Source organism: Bradysia coprophila, unplaced genomic scaffold (genome assembly GCF_014529535.1).
Source record: "Bradysia coprophila strain Holo2 unplaced genomic scaffold, BU_Bcop_v1 contig_350, whole genome shotgun sequence".
Taxonomy (NCBI): domain Eukaryota; kingdom Metazoa; phylum Arthropoda; class Insecta; order Diptera; family Sciaridae; genus Bradysia; species Bradysia coprophila.
Genome location: NW_023503608.1, coordinates 1,929,795 through 1,956,010, shown reverse-complemented (window position 1 = coordinate 1,956,010; position 26,216 = coordinate 1,929,795). Strand labels below are relative to the sequence as shown.

At 35.2% G+C, this 26,216-nt stretch overlaps 2 protein-coding genes across 7 annotated transcripts in view; one reads left to right on the top strand and one right to left on the bottom strand.

The window, feature by feature from the left end:
* The first annotated feature begins 686 nt into the window (after positions 1-686).
* LOC119079993 (insulin-like receptor) lies at positions 687-5,059 on the top strand. The gene is made up of 9 exons (XM_037188159.1): positions 687-812; positions 868-931; positions 1,095-1,384; positions 1,448-1,709; positions 2,140-2,604; positions 2,673-3,412; positions 3,479-3,665; positions 3,725-4,494; positions 4,867-5,059. The coding sequence occupies exons 1-9, from the start codon at positions 768-770 to the stop codon at positions 5,011-5,013; spliced, it is 2,970 nt and encodes a 989-aa protein (XP_037044054.1). The 5' UTR covers positions 687-767; the 3' UTR covers positions 5,014-5,059.
* Positions 5,060-7,484: 2,425 nt separating this feature from the next.
* The window catches only part of LOC119079981 (F-actin-uncapping protein LRRC16A), a 31,337-nt gene continuing 12,605 nt past the window's right edge, over positions 7,485-26,216 (bottom strand). For 2 of the 6 annotated variants that reach the window (XM_037188134.1, XM_037188132.1), the window contains exons 2-25: positions 24,975-25,072; positions 18,328-18,378; positions 18,038-18,166; positions 17,771-17,854; positions 16,755-16,891; positions 16,527-16,616; positions 16,290-16,451; positions 16,131-16,228; positions 14,225-14,412; positions 14,076-14,153; positions 13,159-13,492; positions 12,934-13,095; positions 12,679-12,768; positions 12,500-12,613; positions 11,986-12,425; positions 11,744-11,919; positions 11,100-11,262; positions 10,717-10,782; positions 10,500-10,520; positions 10,173-10,389; positions 9,469-10,116; positions 9,290-9,406; positions 9,016-9,182; positions 7,485-8,865 (exon numbers count right to left, since the gene is read on the bottom strand). In XM_037188134.1, the coding sequence (XP_037044029.1) occupies positions 8,773-8,865; positions 9,016-9,182; positions 9,290-9,406; positions 9,469-10,116; positions 10,173-10,389; positions 10,500-10,520; positions 10,717-10,782; positions 11,100-11,262; positions 11,744-11,919; positions 11,986-12,425; positions 12,500-12,613; positions 12,679-12,768; positions 12,934-13,095; positions 13,159-13,492; positions 14,076-14,153; positions 14,225-14,412; positions 16,131-16,228; positions 16,290-16,451; positions 16,527-16,616; positions 16,755-16,891; positions 17,771-17,854; positions 18,038-18,166; positions 18,328-18,378; positions 24,975-25,072 (3,923 nt within the window). In that variant the 3' untranslated portion in view covers positions 7,485-8,772. Of the gene's footprint in view, positions 8,866-9,015; positions 9,183-9,289; positions 9,407-9,468; positions 10,117-10,172; positions 10,390-10,499; positions 10,521-10,716; positions 10,783-11,099; positions 11,263-11,743; positions 11,920-11,985; positions 12,426-12,499; positions 12,614-12,678; positions 12,769-12,933; positions 13,096-13,158; positions 13,493-14,075; positions 14,154-14,224; positions 14,413-15,122; positions 15,165-16,130; positions 16,229-16,289; positions 16,452-16,526; positions 16,617-16,754; positions 16,892-17,770; positions 17,855-18,037; positions 18,167-18,327; positions 18,379-24,974; positions 25,073-26,216 lie in introns of all 6 variants that reach the window. The other 4 variants (XM_037188137.1, XM_037188133.1, XM_037188136.1 and 1 more) reach the window with 3 other exon arrangements.

Sequence of the window (26,216 nt, the reverse complement as noted above, 5' to 3'; positions counted from 1 at the left end):
AAAAGAAAATGGCGCCCGAGGTCCTTAAAAAAATTTGGCTTTACTAAATTGGCGCCTATTTTTCCAATTGCCCAATGGCGTCCAAAAGCTAAAAGCGGCACTGCTTGAACATTATGTTAAAAAAACCTCGGAAAGTATGAGTTAGAGCTTTTCTGGTTATCGTTCAAACAGATACTATAAAACGAATTTCACTCTTTTTGTTGATCGAAGGTAAAGGAAACATCGTCACTCATATTTAGAACATTTCCGAATTTTTCAATGATAATTTTCTACACAACCGCTTCACTAGGTGATTAGTTAACCTCTGAGCCTCTTACTATCGTAAGTCTTGATTTCCACTTACGAAAAAAGCACTTCGTTTTCTCTCTGTTTACTATTTAAACAATAAAAAAAGGCGTGGTTAAGCCAAACGGAGGCAAAACGGAGTGTTTTTTTGTAAGTGGAAATCAAGCCTAACTGTGTGTATGCCATCATACATTTAGCAATTGCGACCCATTCATTACATTATACAATTTGTATTCCTTCAGATCAAATTTATCAAACAACTTCATATAAGAACTGAAATCTATCGGTACAATAAAAGACGTTACTTTTTCTTACTAATGAGGAAGGAGGAACGTAACACACAAAAATAACTTAATGATAATGATAATGATGAACATCAATAAAAAAAACTCACAGCTCTTATCACGTCTGAGTTCTAATTCGCAGCACATCAGTAGTCCTGTAAATATCAAAACGAGTGGTTGTGCTTCTTTGCTGATACAATGATTTGGCTACTTTTATTTCTTCTCAATTTCGGGTCGCTAGTGGTAGATTTTATCTTTCTTTTGTAACGACACACAACTAAAGTGAGGCTTCTTTTAGGACTTAAGCAATAGTTTTGACCTCAGAGATGGTCATTCCAGCGAGAATAATTTGATTGGCGAAAGTAAGTAGTGAAAATTTCGCTTTTTAGTGATATTCAAAAAATTAATTTTTAAGTAATGATGATGTATATAAGAGCCGTAGACGCATACAAGCGCTTGCGCAAGTATTAGTGCTAGACATGAAACGGTTTTCGACGCATTTAGCATATAAACAACTATTTTTAGTATGCCAGAGCAAACACATCCGGTTCACAGTTGACGATTTGATTCAACTAAAAAATTGTAGTGTCATTGAAGGACACCTTATGATCTCATACATTTATCCTGACTTCAACGGGTCGAGCTTAGAAGGTCTTGAATTTCCACTTCTAACCGAAGTCACCGATTATGTATTATTATGTTATGTTAGTGGATTTACATCGCTGGGCAAACTATTTCCGAATCTTCGCGTCATTCGGGGAAATTATTTGATCGATAACTATGCATTGATTGTCTACGAAATGACTCATTTGCAGGTAGATTGTAAATTTGAAATTTTGATCAAATTTCAACAGGAATCCTTTGAAATTTAATTTCAGGAAATCGGTTTAAAATCGTTGACTAAAATTTCTCGAGGTAGCGTGCGCATTGAAAACAATCCAATGCTCTGTTTCGTGGATACAATTGAGTGGTCTCTGATTACATCAGGTGGTAAGAACAATGTTATCAAGAAAAATAGAGCAGCAAACGACTGTCCAACTTGTGCACTTGTTGGTAAATCTACTAAAGACACTCGTTTACTCATGTGTCCTGAATTAAATGGCAAAAACTTATGCTGGAATCAATCCAATTGTCAACAACGTAAGTCAAGAGTTATTTGTTAAACGAGTGAAGAAAAATTGGAAATTGCATTGCGAGGGTGTTGTTTCACCTGAGCAAACGCTATTTCCAACTTTCGTCCCGACGTAAACACAATATTTTGTTGTCGTGCGGTCAGAAAATGCGCCATTACTGTCTTGCTCAAACCGGTTTTTCGCATCTTCTGGTCACAAGACAACAAAGTACCGGACTGTCTTGCTGGCAAATTTTTTGTTGATGCGTGTGGGATGCATTCCTTGCCTTCGGATCCAAATAGAACTTCCCGCAACCCCAACAAAAAATCTCCCAGCAAGACATTAATGTACTATTTCACAACAAAGTCTTTCGAAGTTTCAGCGGAGAGTTGAAAATTACTGTGAAAAATAAAATCGGAAGAAAAGTCTTAAATTTTCAAAATTTCTTTGTTAATTAGTTTGTCCCTCAAAATGTGGAAATTCAACGTGTAACGTAAAGGGAGATTGTTGTGACGATTCATGTGTCGGTTGTGATGAGGCTGGTAAATGTTTATCATGTCGTCACCTAAGCATTGGTAATTCCAAGGATCTGCAATGTGTAAAAATTTGTCCATCCAACATGTTTTCTTATGAGAATTACCGTTGTGTCACTGAAAGTGAATGTCGGGCGATTAAGCAGCCCATCTTCGTAGAGGATCGAATGTTGGCATATCCATATATTCCACATGATGGTGAATGTTCCACAGTCTGTCCAAACAATTTTCGTCCCGATAAACTATTTGGACATCGAAAATGCATGCAATGTGTTGGAACGTGTAACAAATTTTGTCCACCTGGAGGTATCTATAGCATATCTTCGGCTCAACGTTACCGCGGATGTACACATATCAGTGGTCAATTAGTTATTAAAAATCTAGACGACCGTAAGTTCTTACATCAAATCTCACATGTCGTATTCTCAAATTATTTCTGAATTAAAATCAAATTTTAGAATCCGTTGTTCGTGAATTGGAAAATTCTTTGTCTGAGATTGAAGAGATCGAAGGCAATTTGGTCATTGAGCAATCGCATTCGATAGTGTCGTTGGGATTCTTCAAAAAACTACGTCTTGTGAAGAACAATCCAATGGGACAGGAAACGTATGGCATAAAAGTAATCGGAAATCTGAATCTTCGTGCTCTCTTTACGCACAATGTAACAATCGAACATGGTCGAATGTTTTTCCATTTCAATCCGAAGCTTCGCCTGAACGTTATCGAAGAATTGAAACTCGATATGATTGACTTACGAAGTGAGTCGAGTTTGAATGATGATGAGGTTGCACCAGATACCAATGGCAATGAAATTGCATTTGACATCGTGACTTTAAATATTGAAATCAAGGAAATTAATGCTAACAATGTTGTTATGGAACTCGTACCCCTCGTACCCCTCGGTTATTTGATATATTACAAGCCAGCGCCGAATCGAAATGTTACAATGTTTGATGGAAGCGATGTATGCGGCAAAGATGGATGGCAAGTAGTTGATGTACCCGATAGCATCCGTAATTCAACGCCAATCAACGTTAGTGTAACACAACTGAAACCAGAGACTCGCTATGCCTATTACATACAAACATACATTGTTGCTAACGAAAGACATGTTGACTTAACAAAAATTCAGTACTTCCGAACGTCGTCAGAACTCACTTTGAACCCATCAGTTACCGCAGTTGTCGGCTTAGAAAGTGTAAGAATATATTTTGATGTATAACAAAGCTCAATTTACATCTCCTTTCTCTCCTACAACGTACAGTCGTTTCATTGCCCAAGAAACTTTTATCGGAATGTGTCAAGTGGGGATCGAGCATGTGTTCCATGTGTTGGAATCTGTGAGAAAGTGTGCCCACCAGGACATATTGATGGTATATTAACGGCTCAACGATATCATGGATGCACATATATCGCTGGACAGCTTGTTATTCATATTAGAAATCCGGCGCGTAAGAATGGTCATTTTTGTTGAGTCAAAATTTGTTGGTAAAACCTTTTCGAATTGCAGCCAATACAGTACGTGAATTGGAGAAATCCCTATCAGAGATTGAAGTGATTGAAGGCAGTTTGATCATTAAGAGATCGTATCCATTAGTGTCGTTGGGATTCTTTAAAAAGCTGCGACTTGTGAAGAATGATCCATTGGGAAATGAAAAGTACGGCATTAAAGTAATCGGAAATCAAAATCTTCGCGCACTCTTTACACACAATGTAACAATTGAACATGGTCGAATGCTTTTCCACTTCAATCCAAAACTTTGCTTGAACGTTATCGAAGAATTGAAGCTCAATGTGATGGACTTACGAAGTGAATCGAGTTTAACGAATGATGAAGTTGCATCTGATACCAATGGTGACAAGACTTCATGTAATATGAAGGAATTAAATGCTGAAATCAATAGAATTGATTATGACTCAGTGGTCATTCAATTTGAACCAGTTTTATACGACGATAGCCGCTCATTGCTTGGCTATTTGATGTACTATAAGCCGACGCCATTTCAAAATGTTACAATGTTTGATGGTATTGATGCATGCGGTGATGATGGATGGCAAGTGAAAGAAATTCTCGATCGTAATCGTAATCGTAAATCAACGCCAATTCTATTTAATGTAACACATCTGAAACCAGATACCCAATATGCCTATTACATTCGCACATGGACCATCGATAGTGAAGAATATGGTGGTTCAACATTGGTAAAATACTTTCGAACAGGACCATATAAGGCTGGTACAACCAGGAGCTCGGCTGATGTTGATAGTAGCTCAGAAATCGTAAGTTTACATTTTCTCACTCAGAAGAAATATTTTTTTCATACCTAGGACCCGAAAAGTCACTTTTTTTTTCGTCCAATATGAAAAATACTATTCGTACCACGGACTAAAAGTCTTATTTAGCGTATCCGATTCGAGACCTCGCCTTCGGCTCTGTCTGGAAACTTCTCACACGCTAAAAAAGACTTTTGGTCCTAGTTACGAAATGTACTATTTCATACCTAGGACCCGAAAAGTCTTTTTTAGCGTATTCGATTCCAGACCTCGTCTTCGGAAAACCCTCACACGCTAAGAAATACTTTTAGTCCTAGGTACGAAATATACTATTTTTTACTTTTTTGATGATAAACTCAATGGAAATTTATTTTCCAGAATAATCGGTTGGATCCGTCAGTCCGAAATCGCGAACGAAGTTGGCTCTATGTTGAAGATGCTGAGGAATCGATAGCATTTGAAAATGCAGTGCAGAACGCAATTTATGTACGGAGGAGAATAGTAGTAACCGGAGATATATATTAATATGCGTCTCTATATTAATGTCACTTACCCAATGAGTCTTACTTTAAATAAAAATTCATGAGACTTTCCTATCAAAGACTTTTTTTTAGTAAATTCAATTTATTATCAGACTTTCCTTACGGGCGTCAATCTTGGACCAAAATCTTGTATTCTTGTAGCTGGAGTTAAAAAGATGGGGTGCGTACACAAATGTTGCAGCCAAGTAAAAGCGATGGTACAAAAGAAGTACTTTTTTTGATAAGTAACGAATGGGTTCAGCCAACTCAAAGACAGCTTGCCATGATTAAAATTTCGTCGTAGATGGTCTTACTTCATTTAGGTTGAAGCGGTTTGCTATCGCACTGTTTACATGTGATGTAAGGCCTCGTGTAATGCGTTTTAACCTGGCCTTAACAAAGAGCAGAGAGGTGTTATGTTTACCTTTTTTATAAATCACATTTCCATATTTTCAATCATAGCGATCGTTATGTACGGTGTATTTTCTGTTGTAACCATAACTTACAGTCAAGGGAATAAGACAACTGCGGTCTCGTATCACAATTACACATCTAGTGCCTAATAAAACACTTTGCACTCGATGTCACAAATAACCATTTATGTTGTAAGACCCACAACTTACAGTCAAGGGAATAAGTCCGACTGCGTTTGGTTCGGATTTGCCGCATTTTAATTTAAATTTTCAGCGGACTTACGGGGTGAATTGAATTGTGGAAAAGTGGATAGCCTTATCGCCCAAAACCACTTACAGTGGAGGTGTGACGCAAGTCCTGTTATCCACTTACAGAAGAACTGATATCGGTGTAGGTGACGCTTACAGATTCGACACGCAAAAAGATATGCGTCACAAATGACAGATGATGAGGAAAGTATGCGAAAGTTTTATTAAACAAAATTATAACAAACAAAAATTTGCGTCACAAGTGGCAGATGATTCGGCTTTCTTCCGTTTGAATTAAATTCTTTAAAGCAATATATTTCACAATTATAAACATTTTCCTTCCTCAACATGAAACCATGAAACACGAATCGACTAGAATCTAAAATTCTATAACTTTGTCTTTTAAACGAGGTTTCTATCTGCCGTATTTTCCGAGTTATGGCTGACATAGCTAGCACTTAAAACGCTCATAGTTCCGAAATTATAAGCTTTTATGAAAATTCCTTCAAATTAGTTTCTTAGAATTACGTCCTTGACATACCCTGAAAATTTCAGCCAAATCCACCGCTAAATTCAAAAGTTTCGTTGTAACAAAGTAACCAAGTTTGGTATAATTCATCTATTTCAAAATGTATGGAAATCAATTTCTTCGTACAAATTTTCAAGTTTTGAAATTTAATATCTCGGCCGAATCGTAACCTTATGAGGCTTGTGATAGCTCGTTGAACTCGTATGGACGCCCAGATTACGAATAAAATAGTGGGGGTAATAGGAGCGGAGCGGGGAAAGTCAAAAAACTTTTGTATATTGTTCCTCAGTCCTACCACGGCAGAGTAAAATAAACCAGGAGGAACGGTTCATTTTAGAAACGTCAAATAAGGGACCTATAATACACTGTACGAAAATGAACTCAAATGAACACTGACATAAATTGAAAAATTTTATTCGCAAAAAAATATAGGGCTACTAGATGATTCAGGTCCATAGTCAAATCAGCGCTACTGCCTGGTTAACTTTACTCTGTCGTGGTTCTACGAAAAAAAAATTGTCAAATTTTCCAGCGTGAACGGACTTGCGTCACGGCCTTTCACTGACGTAGGGCCATGATAATGAAACCATCCTTTTAGGTATGGGATGCGGGAGACCCATTTCAAACACCATCCGTTTTTATTATTTGAACACTATATTTTCGTTTAATTTTTTGTATTTTATTGCTGCTACAAACTTTAAATTTTTTATTTCATTTTAATTTTTCCTTAAAAACCTGTAAGTCTTTGAAGTTTTCAATTATTGTTAAAACGAAATCAATTTTTACCGAAAAATAAAAACAAACAAAAAATAAATCACAGATTTTAAAAACTAAGCAAAAACTTATTGCGTAAAAATATTCATGCTTTTTGAATAGAAATTTTCGTTTTTTTTTTAATTTGTTAGCATTCGGTTATGGGTATTTTCAGTGTCAATGAAATTTGAATAATTTTGTTTAAATAATTTTCAATTTTTCTTTTCTTCGATTATAATTTTGTTTTCTTTTAATTTCATGTCCTTTTATATCAATTCGGTATAATTAGAATAGTTCGTTCGTTTACGTCATAAATATATTTCAATTTTTAATTATTTTTTTTGCTTTGTTTATTATAACTACAATTCTATGTATTTTAATAATTAATATAATTGGATACATTGGAATGACTTGCAACATTTTACAATTTTTTTGTTTAAATTTTATTTTTCATTTGCCCATTTGCTTCTTCACACCGACCAGACAGAGGTATAAAAAATAATTTCCACTTAAAATTATTTTTCTTCTTTCTTTCTTTCTTCATAATCAAATTACAACATCCCAAATTCAATCAATAGAACTCACATTTTAGTTTCCTTATCAAATTCATTTTTTTTTTTAAATAAGAAAAAGTCGTAGCGTTACTGGTTGGCCATTTTTTTTTGTAAATGTGTTCGCTTTTAAGTCTTTTGTTCATTAATTTAATTAAATTCAAAATAACAAAAAAAAAATGTTCAAAAAATTGTAAGTAAATTTTCCGAAGAAAAAAAATTCCAAATCTAAATCTAAATTCAGTTTTTTGTTTGTAAAAATATTTTTGGTAAGTTCGTCGAAAAAAAAAAGTTTTTTTTTACATAAAAAATATTACTGTAAAATTGGCACTAAAAATAGTCAATGGAATATTTCGATCCAATAAAATTCATACTAAAAACCACACGATCTAGAAAAAACCTAATTTAGCATCTGTTTGAAAACAAATTTCCCTTCATTTTGTGATATTTTTTTCTTTCGTTTAAATTTAAGTTTTTTGTGATTTAATCAAGATAGATACAAAATAGAATGTTCTGATGGACGATATAGGAAGATTTTGACATAGAAATAGACTATACGAAACCTACAAAATAAAATTGGTCATTGAACACCAATTGGTGAAATTGGTGAAACTGTAATTTGCGTAACATGGGTCCGGCTATCTATCCGGTCAAATTCGTAATTGTGTCTCATCAACAAAACTAACTCACCTTAACTGGCCTTGAATTAATGGAAAAATGTAACTGACTGGAACAATAACTTACAGACAATTTACTGTGTTCTTTCTCCTCGGAATTTCTATACGACTCTGATGCTCTTCATTGTCATAACTGTGTGCACATTGTCAAACAATTAGTACGATCCCTTAGTACGACTAGGTACAATAACCGGTTGAATCATTCAAAATATGATTAGTAAACAAATTGGTCAACTGATTTCCTATCAAACGATGCACGGAACTCATGGACTAAAAACTAAAGCAGTGAATTGGTTTGAAAAGGTATCGCGATATCGTGATTTATTCTGGTATTTCTTTTGTTTAACGTATCGTTCAGTTTGTTCATTTCACTGTAAAAGACCACCTAGTCCATAGGCATATTGTTTGTCGTTGCTGTCGATAACTGATGTGGTCAATAAAAGTCATCAGAGTCACTGAAATTCTCTGGTGAAGGAACTTATATATTCTCGTAGTACTTCAAATTACGATTTCAAACTAAAAAATAATTTTTTTTCTCACAAATTCAAGATTCTTGAATTATTTCTTCATTCTTAAAAACAATTTGTAGATCTAAACGTCTACAGAATCATCTTTGCCATACTGTGTTTCTTTGTAGAGAGACGCACGGAATGGTGTTCGTTGTAGTCCTTCAACTAATGTCTCCTGTAAGTATGGAAAACAAAGCATTAAGAAGGCTTATCATTGACAGCAATCGGTTTTTAGCAATACTAGCAATACTAGCAATACTCTACAAATGGTAAAACTATCGCAACAAATAATAACAAAGCGAGAAAAAAAAAACTAAAATCAAACCTCAAACAGTGTGGTGATCTCTTTACCAGCAATACGTCGCAAAACCTCTGGTGGTGGTTTCACATTTACATTTAAAGGTTTCGGTAAGGACTCGGGACGAGATGTTGAATTTCTGTTTTCTACACTACGAGGTAATGGTTGCGGTGGTTTTGGCTTAATTATATCTACTAAAAGTTGCAACAAACGAAAAATAGTAAAAAAAACGAAAACGAAAATGATAAAAAAAGTCTCATGCTAAGTTAAGTATAGTAACAAGCACAGCACACTTAATTACCTCCCAATCGGTTGAGGCCAGCTGCCATGTCTCGCACGGATTTTTTCTCCAATGCAGCACCTGGCGTGATACCGACAATTGACCCGCCAGATTGTCCTTCAATTAGCACCACGTCTCCTGTTGACATTGTATAACCGTTAAACATCAAGTCCTTTACATCTGAATAATATTGACTTTACCTGGATCAATAGCGTCGGGAGTCGTTTTATTAGTGTCACCAGCAAAATCACATTTTCCCTCGTTACCAGCTACTGACCACGGTCTCGGCTTCGACGGCAAAATCGGTGTATTCAGTATGCCATTCGTAGTTTTTACCGATGGTTCGGTTTCGATACTTTTGATTGAATCGTTACTAGGGGACCGCACTTTCGAATCGTTGTGCGCGGGTGGATGAAGCCGTTCCGATAGTTTATCGTCCGAATTCTGTTCGTTTTGCATTTTGATCAGAGGCGACTTTCGACCAATCAGTGGGGAGTACTTTTCCAGATTGTCCGTCGAACGCGATCGTGGTGTCCATGACACTCCTTTCAGCAGTGGTGAACTACGATCCAATTTAATCGGTTTTCGTTCTTCGTGCACGGGTGTCGTCTCTTCGGAAGTGAAATAATTTTTCCCGTTATCGTCGCACCGGCTCATCGTCGGACTGTCGACAAAACTGAGCGAACTACATTCGTCAGATGTTGGTGATACCAATGGAGTAAGAGTAGTTGGGGTCGCTGATCCAGGTCGTTGGAAAAATGCCTCCAATCCTTCGCCGATTGTATGCGTCGAAAGTTCGGTAACTAGTGGGCGTGTTGGCGCTCGTGTCTTGGCACGTTTTGGGCGACCTGTTACGGAATGAATGAATGAGTAAGTGGTTTGATGGAAAACATCAACGTTGTACCTTTAACTAAATGTTGTAATTGGAATGAAGCACTGGGAAGTTCTGTGATTGAATCGCAATTTTCGTCGTTTTTGCCAGCTGAACTGTTCGAGCTGCGACGCGACGAGGGTGACTCTAGCAAGTCAGGAATATGACCCAGTGACAAATTTTCTACCACAGACTGAGGTCGAATTTTGTGTACAAATGAGCGACGTTTTGTTTGCATTAAAGGTGTTGCCTGTGAAATGAGAATGTGCTGAGCTTTAGTCGCCGAGAAAGGGGCAGATATTCTTGTGATTTTGTTAAGTGATTTCGATTTTATCTGTAATGGAATGAGTTTACACTTACGAGATTCAAATATTCCAGTTTCTGTCGAGTCGAAGCGATTGGATGAAACGAAATGCACGAAATGGAATTGCATTAGTTTTTGAATGGTGCGGAGGGGGTAAATGGATAAATGTTTATTGTTTCGGTGATAGCAATTATTTACAAAAATAATAACAAAAATGAACTCGAATCGAGAATGATGCACACGGATTCAAAGCATGATCAAATTTCCGCTTACCGTTGGTGAATCCAGCCCGAATCGTGGTAGATCTAAGTTTCTTAGTGGAGCAAAGCCCATGGTATCCTGTAAAACGTACAATTGTGGTTGTGGGAGATTGTTTTAACAAGAAAACAGATACAGTCGTCCGTCAAACGAGAGCTTGCGGCAACACAAAAATTGAGCGAACGAACGAACGAACGATTTTGTTGAATAACTGGATTGATAATTAGGTGCCATAACGCACTGCTGCTCCCAAATTTAGTCACATCAGTCTCTTGGTGAGTCAGAATCATTTCCCGATCTGACACCAACAAAATCGTTTCACTCGTTCCCTCATACCTGAGCAGGCTGTTTTGTGAACGGTGGGATGGTTAATTTATTGTCAAAAGCATCACACTCACTTGACTCGATCGACTCCGTACAACGTCTGGCGTTTGATGATCATCGAAATGCATGCTGGGCGAATCCGAAATGCCCAATCCACGACGGTAACGAGTCAACGCTTCGACAACTTCATCTGTTGCACGGTCCGATATCAAACCAGCTAGGGATTGTTCAACTTCACTGCAAAATGAAAATGAAATTTTAAATTGGTTGAATCCACCCGGCCAATGTATGCAACAACTTTGTCTGCTGTTCGTTCTTAGTATTTGAATTCTTTTGCATGCAAGCACCACAACAAAACATCTTTTTTCTGACTGAAAGGCCTTGTGTGCTTGAATAAAAAACACGAAAAAATCAATTCGATCAAACACAACCCAGTAGCTCTCTTATCTTTATACGAAAATCTTATCTATTACGCGCAACGTACTTACTGTTGTTACATTTCTACCGATTCCAATGATTATTTCAATCGAACGACTACCGAGACCCAAAAATTTTATCTTCGCATTTTTCGTCGCTAAATTATGTTTCATTCACATTTTCAATCGATAAAAAAAGATAAAAAAAATGTTCCGCAGTGATGTAATTCGCAAGGACCGCTTTCATTCTTCAGTCAATTCAAACAACTCGTATACTCGGACAATAGAACGTTTCCACTCACCTGATTTTGTTCATAATTTCACTTCCAGCGTTGTTCAAAATGCAAGTGTGCAAAAACTCCTCCGGGATGTTTAATCTATCGTTGCAACTCTTCCGCAAATCGTTGACTACATTTTGGATGCCAAGAGTTTTGGGACACTGCTCCACACCCGTCCGAATCATCGTGTCCATCGTTTCCTAGCAAATTTTGGATAGTTTCCATTAAAATAACTTAGCATCCGACGACGAACAAAGTCCACTCACTTCCAAATATCCACGAATATTCTGACTCAATTCAGCCGCAACTTTGCTCAATTTAACTTCAATCGGATGTGGTTCACAACGAACGGCCTCTTGTAATTTCGGCAACAATTGCTTACTGTTCTCGGCGTCTTCAATCAATCGTTGCACAGCCGAATCGGATGATCCAGCACGCAACGACATCGTCTCCTGTGTTTCCGACACCAATTTGTCGACCAATTGATGGGTCGACGAGAGCAGCAAACCGTGCTGCAATCGAAAACCTTGTCCATTTGTACGCTTCAAGCCGTTGCTGTTGCGCTGCAGATATTCTTGCATTTTTCGCATCACCATGTCTGTGCGTTCGGGATGATTTTTCAAGCACGGTGCGATATCGAACAGCGGGAAGGGTATGTTTCGCATGCTGTAGTTGTTCTCCAAAGCGTAAACAATGTCGTTGAATCCTTTAAAGATGATAGAGAGAGGGGAATGCAATATGTTACAATATTCAATAACTTGACTAAGATATAAGTAGTACCTTGCAGCGTAATGTTATTTCTATCCAAAATAATTGTTCTGAGTTTATTGTTAATTTGCAAAGCTTTTGCCAACAATCTGGCTCCAACATCACCCATTAAATTTCCACCAATATCTGCAATCGATATAGCTTTCAGTATCGCGGACGACATTTAATCGAAAATTTATCACCAAACTTACCAAGTTTTTGTAAACTTTGATTACTTCCTAAGGCATTTATAAAATCGTGTATGTCATTTTTGAGCTTATTTTCCGATAAAACCAGTTCGGCTGTTGAAAAAAAAGTAAAAAGAAAATGTTACAGCGATCGATGGAGAAAACCTATTTTGAGTTAATGTAACGATGTTGCTCGTTAACGAGACATTGTCGATAGAGTAATCCAAATATCTTACTTTGAACTACTTTAATACGACCAGCCCACACACAAATACTTACTCAATGGAAAATCATCCTTTTGAATCAAGCCAACTAAAGCGTCCATGACTGTTCCAATGTGTTTGATTTTCATTCCGGTAAAGCTGCGTGTCATGTGCAAGCATTTGATTGAAGGATTTTTACCGATGGCCGTCAGTACAGACGATAGTTCAACGTCCAAATCTAATTTAAACATCAAACCGTTGTAATGTTTCCGTCAATTCGAAATTACCACTCCACACTTACTATTGTCTCCAATGTCTAAGCTTTGTAATACACGCACGCCATGAATGCACGATTCCAATACATGTGCTCCCTGAGCACCCAACGAATTGCCACTCAAATCTAAATACAGACCAGCTGTCGATTCATTGCACGCTAATCCCAACAGTAAATGTTTCAGTCCCTCCAACGGTAGTTTACAACTGGCAATGTTTAAGTGTTTCAAGCTCAATGAGCTGGTGAAGAATTGTTTAAACGATGGTGGTATCTCTTTGCCTTTCTTTGTACTGAACGAATTGTGTGAAACGTTTAAATAGGACAAGTGTGTAGAACAGCCACGTAATAATGCACCGAATAGCTGGAAAAACACAACGAATTAAAATGGTGCAGTGTTGTGTTTGGTTGTTGTTTCATTTTCTTTTTAAAAAAATGGTTCGTCTTATGCATGAGAATGTATCATTGTTTGCACAAATTGAAATCAAGCAATCAAAGAAATGGTTTCTTAGAGCTGCATTGTGTTCCCTACACATGAGTAGCTTAGTACATCGCAATAATGTCAGTTATTTCATTAATATAATCAATGAAAGTATACTCTGTAAGTATGGTCTAATGTCAAAATTTGTATGGAGCGGAGGAAATAGCGATTTCATATAAACAAACTCACCTCTCAATGAAAATCATTGAAAGGTGAGTTTTTTTATATGAAATCGCTATTTCCTCCTGTTTGTATACCTTGTTTGTACTTTCATTGAATATAATCACTAGGACAGATGTCGAATCTATTACTTCACTCGATCTTAGTATTTTTGAGCGACAGATTCAATTTCAAATCTTTTACTTCATTTGTTCAAACATACATTTTACTATAGCTCAGCATTTAATTTAGTCGTTATTGTCGATAACAGATGAAACAAACAGATGCAAACATTGAAAGTACTTACATTTTCCAAAAATGTATCCGTTGTGGATAGGTCCAAATGTTTTAGCACATTCGGTTGAGCAAGAAAATTATACAGGTTCTGGAAAGAAGAGCAAAACCGAAAGTGTTATTTTGTAACCATGAAATCACTATATGTCCCGTGTGACTTACATTTATATCATCCTTCAAATTGTTACCACTTAAATCTAAATACGTTAATGAACTGGAAATACTTTGATTGAGTGACAACGAGTGTGCCATTTGATTGACTCCCTTTGCTGTTAGACCGCATTGTGACAGTGACAATTTGCACAATCCTTTCGATATTTTTGCTATGGGTCCGGCCAGATGAATTGCACCTAAAGTTGGAAAATTGTTTTTATTCAGTTGAAATGGAGTTCGGGTCTAAAAACAGCACAGCGAAATCGAATTGAACAAAAACCAAACAAACGAGAGAGACAGAGAGAATCTAATCGCTCGAAAATAAAGAGGGAATATTTCGAATAAATTTCGACAAAATGCAAAACAGAAATTTTATTTTATTTTCCAAAAATTTTTCGTTTAAATAAAAACCTGGTTCGCACTCAGCTTATGATTAATATCGAATCAAACATTTTTGTTGACCTTGTTAACGATCTTCTCCAAATGATAATTATTTTTACAATTATGTCGCAAACTGAGGGCGGACTAAGCAGAACACAGCTAGTAGTAGCGCTAATTGGCAGACATAAAAATAATGAGGTAAAATATGAATACACATCAGAAATGCAGTACGTGGTGAGTGTGTGATGGTCGAATTAAATGATGTGAATTTTGGAATGAAAACAGAAAATGGTAAAATGATTTCGTTCAATTTTTTCCAATCAAATTCCTCGATAAAAACTGAATACCAAAACGTGCTCAAATGAAGAAACAAACAAAATGATTTTTTTCCGATGGAAATTTTAAACAAATTTGAATAGGAAATGGCTGAAGGAAACTAAATTTTTTATTCTGATTAGCGTACTTAAATGCAACATATTTCAAAATGTAACAAAATTAATTGAATAAAATATGCCAGTACGCAAACCTTGTACTAATTTTCCGATTAGGGCACAAAGGGACTGGGCACCTATAATAACAAAATATGTTTATAATTGTCAAATTTTACTACTTCAATAGGCTAAACGTCGGGCTTCCGAACCGTATCCGTCATATGATACCGATTTTTTGTCAACGACAATCGGAACCGTAGAATCTGATTCTTAACTTTATCGCGAATCAGAAACGGGTCCAACTTTCGATAGTCCAATCGAGGTCTCGGTTTTATTTCTTTCTATTTAGTTCGAGGAAACGGTGATTGATAACTGAATTTCAAAGGTGCTGCGTAAGAGTCAAATTTTGTAGCTCCATTTCAAGGAGCATTTTGATAAAATTATTTATCAACCGAACCAAGTACGGAAGAAGAACAAACCAATTTTTGTTTTTACTTTTAAATTTTTAAACCGAAACCCAACCATTTCAACTAAAGGTGCGGAAGCCCAACTAACTGTATTGTTGTTTGATCGACTAAATTACAGTAACTGCATGCTATGCATTGATTCGTATTTCGAACTAAATTACACAAAGACTCGATTGTTTTTAGTATCGCTGATATTGTCAAGTCAAGTCGATTCAACAGAGAATTGTTTGTGTTTCGATTTATTGATCGTACAATTGTTTGACAGCGGCGATAGTCCATTCATAAATAAAAGAAAATCTTTGAGACAAAATTTATGAATGATGCTGGTTCATCATTGAAACAATAACAAAAATTTGCCAATCATTTCAAGATGCACCCAGAAATATTTCAATTATTCCGGTTGCGATCAACAATCATTCAACCGAACAGCTAATATTATAAAGACGTTTGACGTGAATCGAATAAACGGCGAACTAATCGCACAAAGAAATGCTAATTTTCTCAGTCATCACTGTTGTTGGTTTCTCTATACCACTCAATATCGAAAACGACATACTTTTTCGATGACAATTTCCTCTGTATGTTGGTGTGTGATTTACATAAACATGAAGAAAATAAATCGTGAGAAATCCTTACCTTTATCTTCGATAAGATTATGGCTTAAATCAATGGTCTGAAGTGCAGGGTTGTTATTTGTGATCACAGATACAGCTAATTTATGAAGAAAATCCGCTCTGTAATCAGAAACATTTTTTTTAAAAATCCGTTTCAAGCCATTGTGTATTAGTCGGTCACCTTAATCCTAATGCCTCTAAGTGTAGCTCCTCCAGCCACATCGAACGTCGTAGTACATGTAAAATTCGGTCCAAAGTCTCATGCGACAGCCTTGAATGTGACACTTTCAGTCCCCGAAAGAATGTGTTGTATTCCAGGGCAGACACAATGGCCATCAAGTCCCTATACATTCAATGTAACACACCACTTAATGTTAGAAAATTCGTTCAAACGTTTCAATATAAATAGACTTCTTACTTCGACTCCAAATGATCAAAATCTCTCAAATTTAATATCCTTGTGTCGTGCGACAGATAAATAGTATCAATATCCCAAGCTACCTCTTCTCTATTGCCACGAACAACAAAGGAAAAAACAAAAACCAAATTTATTAAAAATTCAATTACCGTACACACAATAATCGCATCATGTCGGTTGAAACACGACAAGAATATGAATGGGAAGATGTAAAGCTTTACTACGAACCTGTAAGGAACACCGTGAAAGTCGCACATACATGCATACTGTGTACTAAAACCACCGCAGGGGCCCACATTTCGAGGATCAGAAGGACGTAATTCATCTGAAAAAATTGTTTCACGTTCTGCTGGTTGGATTTCGACCTGATGCGAAGAAAGAAAAAAATGTAAATGAACAAGCTCGGCTAAATATAAAAAGTGAAAATAAAACAAACAAACAACCAAACTGAACTTGTAAATTTCATAAAAACTCTCATGAACACTCTCCTTCTCTCACGCAACATGTTCTGCCTGCGTACATTTTTTTTATATTTAATCAACTGAATTCACCGATTTCCTAGTCATTCATGTGCGAAATAAAATTCATTTAAGCGAAGCAATTAATTGTAATTGATTGTAATGCGATTTAGCAGAAATATCATTGACTAATGTGGACGAATTAGGAACAATTTTTGCGGTGTTTTGTGTTTTAGAGGTTCGATTCGTATTAGTACAGCTCATTAATTGGTCTTAATAACTAGTCAAATTACTTGTCACGGGTCAGATCAGTTGAGATACATTTTTTTAAATGTTAATTGGCGAATATTAAGTATACTTCACAACGCGATATTCTGCCTCTGTTTTGCAGATGTTTTTTTTGTGTTTGATAAATTAAGGAAAGTGTTCCACTTAAATTCCATTTATACGATGACGCATACAAACGTAGATCATATTTCTACGGGTGAAAGCATTGGAACCGTTTTGTGGTTATTAATGTTTAGTTGAAAGGGTCCCATTGGTGGGAAAAAAGGGTACAGAGAAATTGGTTCATAAATTGACGACAGAAATGCGAACATTTTGTAAGTTTTCTATAAATAAGATAAGTCCTCCGAAATACAAGCACCCCGAATCGATGAAATTCACAATAAATAAGAAACCGATCCGAATCCACTCTTCTCGTACAAAATTCGGTATATTACGACGATTTATCAATATTACCTGCTTCCACTTACAAAATATAAATTACAAATCGATTATACTCACTTTTCTTATTATATATTTCAGAGGAACTGTTGGAAATATTTGCTTTATTGCAGATGCCAAATCCGTAAGAATTACATCCGCATTCTGGAATGAAAAAACATTGTTGGAAGAGTATTATTCACATGTATGGATCCGTTTTCACAATACAATGAGTTTCTATAGCCATTCGTTCAATAAACTTATCGAGCGAATAAGCAAATCTGTGCGATAGTATTCAGTGGTTAATGAAACTTTTTCTAGTAAAAAAAAATCTAAAAAGTTTCCTACCGAACTAAAATTTCCGGCATCCCCTGTGGTTAAAAACGAATACGTTCTATCGTTCGTAACAATTGAAAAATGCGTTGGCTTTTTACTTTCCACCGATTGTATATCTAAATAATGAAAATGGCAGTCTATCTGTAAAGAGAATGAGAAAAAACAAAGGATTTCTGTGATTACAAAATTTCTAAGTTTACACATACAAAATCAGAGAAATGATAACAGAAGGCGCCACTGCTGCAGCAACGCCACTCGTTATCATTTCTCTGGATAACATGCCATCCAATGTATTTACTTACCTTTGTCGGTACTTTTGCAATCAGCAAGTATATCCTAACTGGTGTGAACACCTGAAAGTAAATAAAAATTGCAGATTTTAATGAATTGAATCAATGAATTTTGAAAATCGAATTAATATTTCCAAAATCAACACCTTCGTGATACGATTAATTAAGAAATTTCTAAAGGAAACGTCCACTAATTCCCATGAAATCTCATGTACACAAAGTAAAGAGAAGCGAGTTTCAACTAACTTAATAAGGGAACACTGCTTTGAAATGAACGATCCGACAAAGTCTTATAAAGTGACGACTACGGGAATTCAACTATAAACAGTAATTCAATCAAAGTTTACTCTTCGTTAAAGATCTCAAGGGATATGTAGTCAATGGAAGAGCATTGCAGTATTATGAGTGTCTAGTCAATTTTCTACGATTTTGTATTAAGACAATCGACAACAGTATACACAGTTAAGAAAACACAATGTCTTTTATGTGAAGCGTGTGCGGTCCGCTTATGACCGCATTATACAATTAACATAAGTTTTTGGAAAGTTCATTGATAAACAAATTGAGACCAATAAGACATTTTAATCTTCTTTTTTTATGATTTTCAATTTGTTTATTTGAGAGAAATAAAAATTCAATTCGAACACACACAAAAAAAACACTTAGAAATTAAGTTGTGTGTAGAGAGAAGTAACTGGAACATCAACACATTCTTCGCCGGTAATCAAACGGCAAAATCGTGGAACGTATCAAGTAGAAAAATTTATTTTTTTTTTCTTCATTTCGCGATCGAGTGTTTCTTTTTGTTCATTAATTTAATTTAGCTATTTCATGGTTCGTTTATTCTTTTTGTTTTTATCAAAAAACTTTCCTTGAAATCTCAATGGGCAAAGTTTCGTTTTTTTTTTTTTTTTCAAATTAAGTTCTTTTTACCGGTAAAATCGAGAAATAAATCTTTGGTGTGTACGTGTTTTTATTATATGCTAACAATTAATCAATTAAAGTAAAATCATAAATCATTTCTTTCTTGTACCATTAATCATAGACTTTATCATTTGAATTAACACTCTACCACATAACATTACCAAGAAAATGATAAACTAAACGAAGAAACCGTTTCATTGCTCATTGCATTACGATGGCGCAGTAAACCGGCGTTGATTAGAGTCGATTTATGTAAACACTAACATTAAATGACCCTTCATTATTTTGGGGAATGAATCAATTATCGAGTGCTTTAAAAATAGAAAAGAAAATTAAAATCTCTTTTCCCATTTACAATCAATTTACATCCAGAGAGAAGGTTAGTCCTCGAGCTCGAGTACATTATTTATATCGCTAGATACACTCATTACGGGTTTTAGGAAATAAAAATATTTACTCAACTAACGGCCCACATATGCTATGAATAACGATATATGTCTGGAATTTACGATAACATGCAAGTTTATTATTGTTTTGTCTCATAGTTTGTTTATTGTTATGAAATCCATTGTGAGTATGTTCTATGAATGTAATGTTACTAATAAAATTGAGTGAATCACAGGCAATTGAAACTGAATTGAATACACTAGCAGAGTGTAAGTTGAGTAAACAGTTGCCAGTTCGAATTAAAAATGAAAACGCATGTGTTGCAAAAGGTCAATGATAATGGATTCACTTGGAGTTTTTACTGGAATAATTTGTATGAACAAGGCAAAAAAAAACAAACATAAATTTTGAAGCACGCTTCGTACGCAAAACTATCCACTGCAAAAAATGCAATGAAAATGAAAACAAATATTTTGTATGCGGAAGCGGTGATTCGTTCGTACCTAGCACGATATGTCTTACTAATATATTATGGAATTTGTTCTGTATTTTCCGAATGGAAGCGGTCACGGGTTTTACACATTTTCACACGTGTTCATTACTCCACTGTCGACGTTGCTACCTACACATAAAAAGCTCACCCCAATTTATTACCGTCAATATCAAGGTTTATTTGTCTACTAACTTTGAACTCTGATTTATCCTGAGTAATCCCGCCCGAAGTAAACCCATACTGAACGTCAAAACTGAATTGTCATCAAAATCTCTATAAAAGGTAAATTTTAAGGCCAGGTTAAGGCGCTTTATCTCCATGTTTTCAGAGATAAGACTGTCATCCTGAATTTAAAAATCCGCAGTGACAAATACCCATAGAACCCTATGGTTATAGTATCGGTATTGAAATTACTTCAGTCTACTTAAGATGAAAAATATCAAAAGTGACCTCCAAAGCGAAGATTCACTCGGTGAAATGGAACGAAAAGTATGATTCCATGCAAAGCTTCTTTTCTGTTCAAACTTCTAAATGATCAAACACCCGCTATACACGTTTTGACACTCACCGAATCAATATCATCGTTTTCAATAGCTAATTGTTTACCGAGGGGAAAAATGGGTAATTCCAATGAGAGTGATGTTTTGCGACCATAGCGAAGCGAATGTTTTCTCATTAGAAATGTCATTCGGCCGATCGTCGGAAAACGTCATTTTCTCATGGCATTTTGAGTGTACCGCACACATGAAATAGCTATTTGTTCAACAATGGAAGAAAAGTTGGAAATTAAATTTCGATTGTGTTGTCACCTGAGAAAATTCAATTTTCAACTTTTTTACTGAGGTAAGCACAACGTTTCCCACAAGCAAAATAAAAAGTACCAAAAAAGGACTTAATCTACTATTTCTTAGTGGTATATAACCATCACTACTCCTATTTTACTTCGAAAATACATCAAATTTTAAGATTTTACGGCTTAAAGAATGTTTCGAAAGAGTGAGCACACTTCACCTTACTTCGTACGAGCGTAACAATTGAGGACCATCTAATTTGAGCGTCGCAATAATGGTACCTTATGAAGTGTTAAACAAAATATGAGAATTCATAATTTCATTCGGAAATTCTCCCCACCCCAAAAAATTATTTAATTGTTTTTGATGTGTTGGATGAAATTTTGAAGTGTTTACATTTGACAAATCCATCCTGTAAGTGCTAGCGATTCAAGAGCAGTATTCTCAGGCGGTGTATTTGAAATTGTTATTGTTTAAAACGTTCAAAAACGTATTTATCCCTAAAGCTTTTATCTTATCATATTTTTGAATAAATTAAATCAAAAAAATTTCCCCAAAAAACACAAATTAAATCGTTGTTGTTATACCAAATGCGTTCGACGTATAAACTTCGGGACATTATTACGTTATTCCCCTTATCCAATATTCAATTTCATAATTTAGCCAATTAAAAGACGACTCAGTCTGGATTTTATTCTGAACAAGAAAAGCATTGGCAGAAAACGTATAACATGCAACCATAAAAGAGACATCGTTGAAATAAAAGAATTTTACAAAGTTCTTCAACGGCATCAACGAACATCGTACAGCAACAACAACGGAAAAATCTATTCGGATATTACAACGTAAGCGAAACGCCAGAGTTCAATTTGAATAAATCCTGTTTCCGATGTGCACAACATAAAAATCTAATAATATTCGGCGCCAGCAATATACAAAATGTACAATTACTTATCGATTAGTTATCTCATATACACTGTGGTGAAAAGTGGCGAACATATTTTGTACATTATACAACCTTGAATTTTGAACGGTAAAACTGTAGCCGGCTTGAAGCGAATTCCGGAAATTATGTTTAGGAATGGTGCGTTATTCCACACAGCAATGTAGGATGTACGTCTCGTCCAGGATTAAGTTATTTGGTGTCTATTGTTTTTAGTATCAAAACGTGGAAATATTTTCAATTTTCACGGAAATACCGGTATTTTCCATTGTGCTAAGTCCGGAGTTGTGACTTTCCGAAATGATGTAATTGTATAGTCGCAATATGCAAATTCATATTTCTACTTTAATGGCGACACAGCAGCAAACGAATAAACATTTCACAGATAAGTGTATTTTCGTAGATATACAGCAAAAGATACAGAGAGTGATACTGTTCTCGTTTTGGAATTGCAAATTGGAATTGTTTGTCTACCAAAATAGATGACACAATGTTTACGAGCAGCCTAATTTAAAAATAAAATTTTCAGAAAATAATATTGCACCCATTATAGCATCAATAAAACGAACCAAAGCTTTTAATTGATGTTTAGGCAATTTGGGAAATATGGGCTTACATTTTTTGGTTCAGATAATTTCCTACTATTGGCAAAACTCTCACACCTGCGAAACAATTAGGGAATTCGAAAATGATTAACTGTCCTACGGTACAACATTTAGGAAGTGTATACCTCATACCAAGGCCACAGCACGAAGATTCCTCCATTAAGATAACTCTTTCCAGTAAACATTTAAAAAAATCCAAGAAAATTTATTTCATTGTACACGAAACCTATAATTTAGTCTCTTGATATTATTATTATAAAAATGTGTTTCATTAGGTTAACATCTGCTCATTCTCACAATTATTTAGTAACAACCGAATTGTGTTTGCTTAGTAGGTTTAACGTTGAATCGTTTTTAAGCCATAGACACCATTTCCACCTTATATTGCCACTCTAATATAAGTAAGAATGAGATACTCCAAACATTTATTGCGAAAATGACGGACATATTTCATATTTTTATCGATTCTTCAATGTGTACGAACAGTTTTAGCGGATGTTTGATAAATTTTTGGTGAATGTAAAATATCACCACACTGAATGTTGGTATGCAATGACCTGGCGTAAATTGTTTGATTACCGCGGGTGATACAATTTGATAAAGCTACATTTCAGTACGCTCAGCAATGTAATATACTCGACGCAGACCAAACAAAATTTACGTATGGTTCAACCCTTAGGCTACATGGTATTTTTTTTTGCAAAAATCCACAAATATAACCAATTTTTAGAATTTGAATAGAGTTGAATCCATTTGCCTCCACTGCTTTTACCTAGTTTACTTTACTCTGTCGTGGTAACAGGGGGTATCTTGATTTAAAAATTCGATCAAAGGGTACCACTTGGTACCCGTTAACTATTTTTTAGAGTTCGTACATTTTTTGTTGCTCAAGGTCATACCATCGGAAACGATAAAATCTGTCTTCGCTTGTCTGATAAATAGTTCTTTATGTAACAAGAGATGTATGAAGATATTTTATCGTAGATGTCAGCTTCGCCTCTGGTTGAGAGCACATCGAGTGAAATGAATGAATAACCAGCATACGATTCATGTTGGGTTCAATGTTTTATGCAAGTAAGTCGAAGTAAGTCATATTGTGCTATTGATATCATGTTGATCAGGGCCTATTTTAAGGAAATTAAATTTCCAAAAATTCTTAAATTTTTCCATCACTTTTCGTCATTTTATCTAAAAACACAAAAGATTGCATCGTAAATTTTGTTTTTACTGCCTTTTTAGTTGTTTTTCATCTCTTTGAGCTTAACTGATTACTTTGGAATGAGATCTAACAGAAAACAAAATTTGGAAATTTTAAGAATTTTTCTGAAATTTGTGAAATTTTGAAAATTTTTGGAAATTAAATTCCTTAAAATAGGCCCTGTGTGTGATACAATTTGATTTTTGTACTAGAGCAAAAAAAGACTTGCAAATCATTTATTGCGCGCACTAGTGTAATACGTTAGTCATACAACATTGAACTATGGCGACGTAAGTAGTGAATTCTATTTCTAAATTAAATAGAATCTATTACTTCATTATTTTCAACATTCATTTTTCTATACAGTTTCATCTTTTACTTTTGTCATCTTTGTCGATAGCAGATGACTAGCGGATACACACACACATATTATAAAAGAATTTTGTGCCACGAAGTGCACTCTTCAAACTACGCCTCAAAAGGTAAAACGAAATATACTTTAGCATGTTTCATTTTTTTTTATCTCAAAAGCTAACCGGAAACGAGGTATATTTTGTCGAAATGGAACAGCCTCGAATTGGATAATAGTTTCGGAATGATTTTTGTTTTTATTTGTTTAATGTCATGAACCGAATCAATGCTCGGTATAAACATGGTCCGCATATAACTATACATAATGGTAAGTTGGGTAGAGAACTTGTTTAGTATGATGAGATTAATAATTACCTTTGAAACCGACTAAACAACACTTCAATTACAATTATGAGATTGATTACTGTATACCGTCAAATTTTTGAGCACTTTTTTTTCTCTGAACAGCTAATTACGAGTTTCAAGTGTTAAATGAACGTGGTAAACAGAGGTGAAACAATTTTTTTTCTACGTCTCTCGATGGAGTACTGGAAGTGTTTCGTAGCTGCTTTATAATTTACGAGTTTTTGGTCTCAATAAAATCTGACGTTACTATGTCATCAAGGTGATGTAGTCATCAACCTTTTCGTTATATATTCTCCATTTTGGCGAAATTTGTTGCATAATTTACGTGGAGATTATGTACTTCAAATTCAAAAGGAGTTATTTCATCAAAACAATATGCCATAGAGAAAATCTCCGTAGACTTTTTTTTACATAAAAAATAAATTCAAAGGATTTGTTGTTACGTGTATACGTTTTGAAGAGCTACAAACTGTACACCGCTGCTGACGATGAAAAATGTGGTGAATATGTATACGTACACATATTTCTCAATGGTAAGGTGGTGTTTGTTTAAAAAAAAAGGTTTTAAGGGTTGATTCAAATGAAAATTGTTTTTACTTACCAGCACCCTGTTTTCGGTTTTGTCACCTTTCGTTTCTAACTTTATCATATACTTAACAAGTATTTTTGTGTGACGACCTAGTAACGCCCGCACACTCTCTGAAAAAAAGAAAAGAAAGAAAAGTTAGAAACATTAAATCCACTCGATCCGACTATAATCAGCCACAAACTAAGTTTAAAGAAAAGTGCAGTGTTTTGCTGAACTGGCTTGTTTTTGTTTATGGATTTCTTGCACACTCTCGGTATAGGTAGTACTATAAACCAAACAATCTAATTTACTGTTTTCTGTTTACACCAAAATCAGAGTGTATCAGTGTTAAATTGCGAAATACAAATTGTTGCAAAATAACTGTAGTACTAAATCGATTGGCAGGTAGCTGACCTAAAATACAATTTCGTAAATGCTAGGCACACAACACCTAATTAAACTCAAATTAACAACGATTGGAAAAGTAAAAGAAAGGAGAGCCACATTAGCCACATTAGTCATGATATTGTTTCTAGTAAGTTTCTAATTCACAGGTCGATAAACTCTCAACGCCGCACTAAAACCCTACAACAGACGGTTACATACTCTACATTCCATTGAAAATAAAGAAATTTAATATCAACCAAATCAAGGTCATTCAAATGATCAGATTTCATTTGTCACATGAACCGTAACCCGCAATAAATATTTTATGATGGTCGTGAATGTGGAAAAATTACCACAATTGTTCAGCAGCAACAGCATAGTTGCTGGATTGAATTACACATTTAAAGGAATTTACATTGTGCATTACAAATTAATTCTAAGTGTGATGTGTGTGGTGTGATGAAAGGTTTGATAGAATTTTTATAGACACAATATGCATGCAACGACCCATCTATAAGCAGCTCATTGAAAAGAGATTGGTTGATTAAAGCAAATAAACGAAAATTTATTATAAAATCGGTCATAGGGTAAGAAGGCCGGTTACAAGCCCCCTTTATTTTATCTCTTTCAGGCAAACATGTAAGTGACTCGATTTTTTCTTTCAGTGCTCGTAATTGGTCCGAGGGCTCGTAACCGGCCGTTCAACCCTTAATAGTAACTTTTTTTTTATAAAAATACATTCCTAAGCTCCAGATTACCCCAGGAGCTCCATTAATAAGTCACTGACACATCGGCCAGAAAAATAAATGGGACGAGCACTTTTTATGCGTATATTTTACCCAAAAAACAAAACACTGAAAATAAGAAATCAGGAGTCCCATCTCCCGA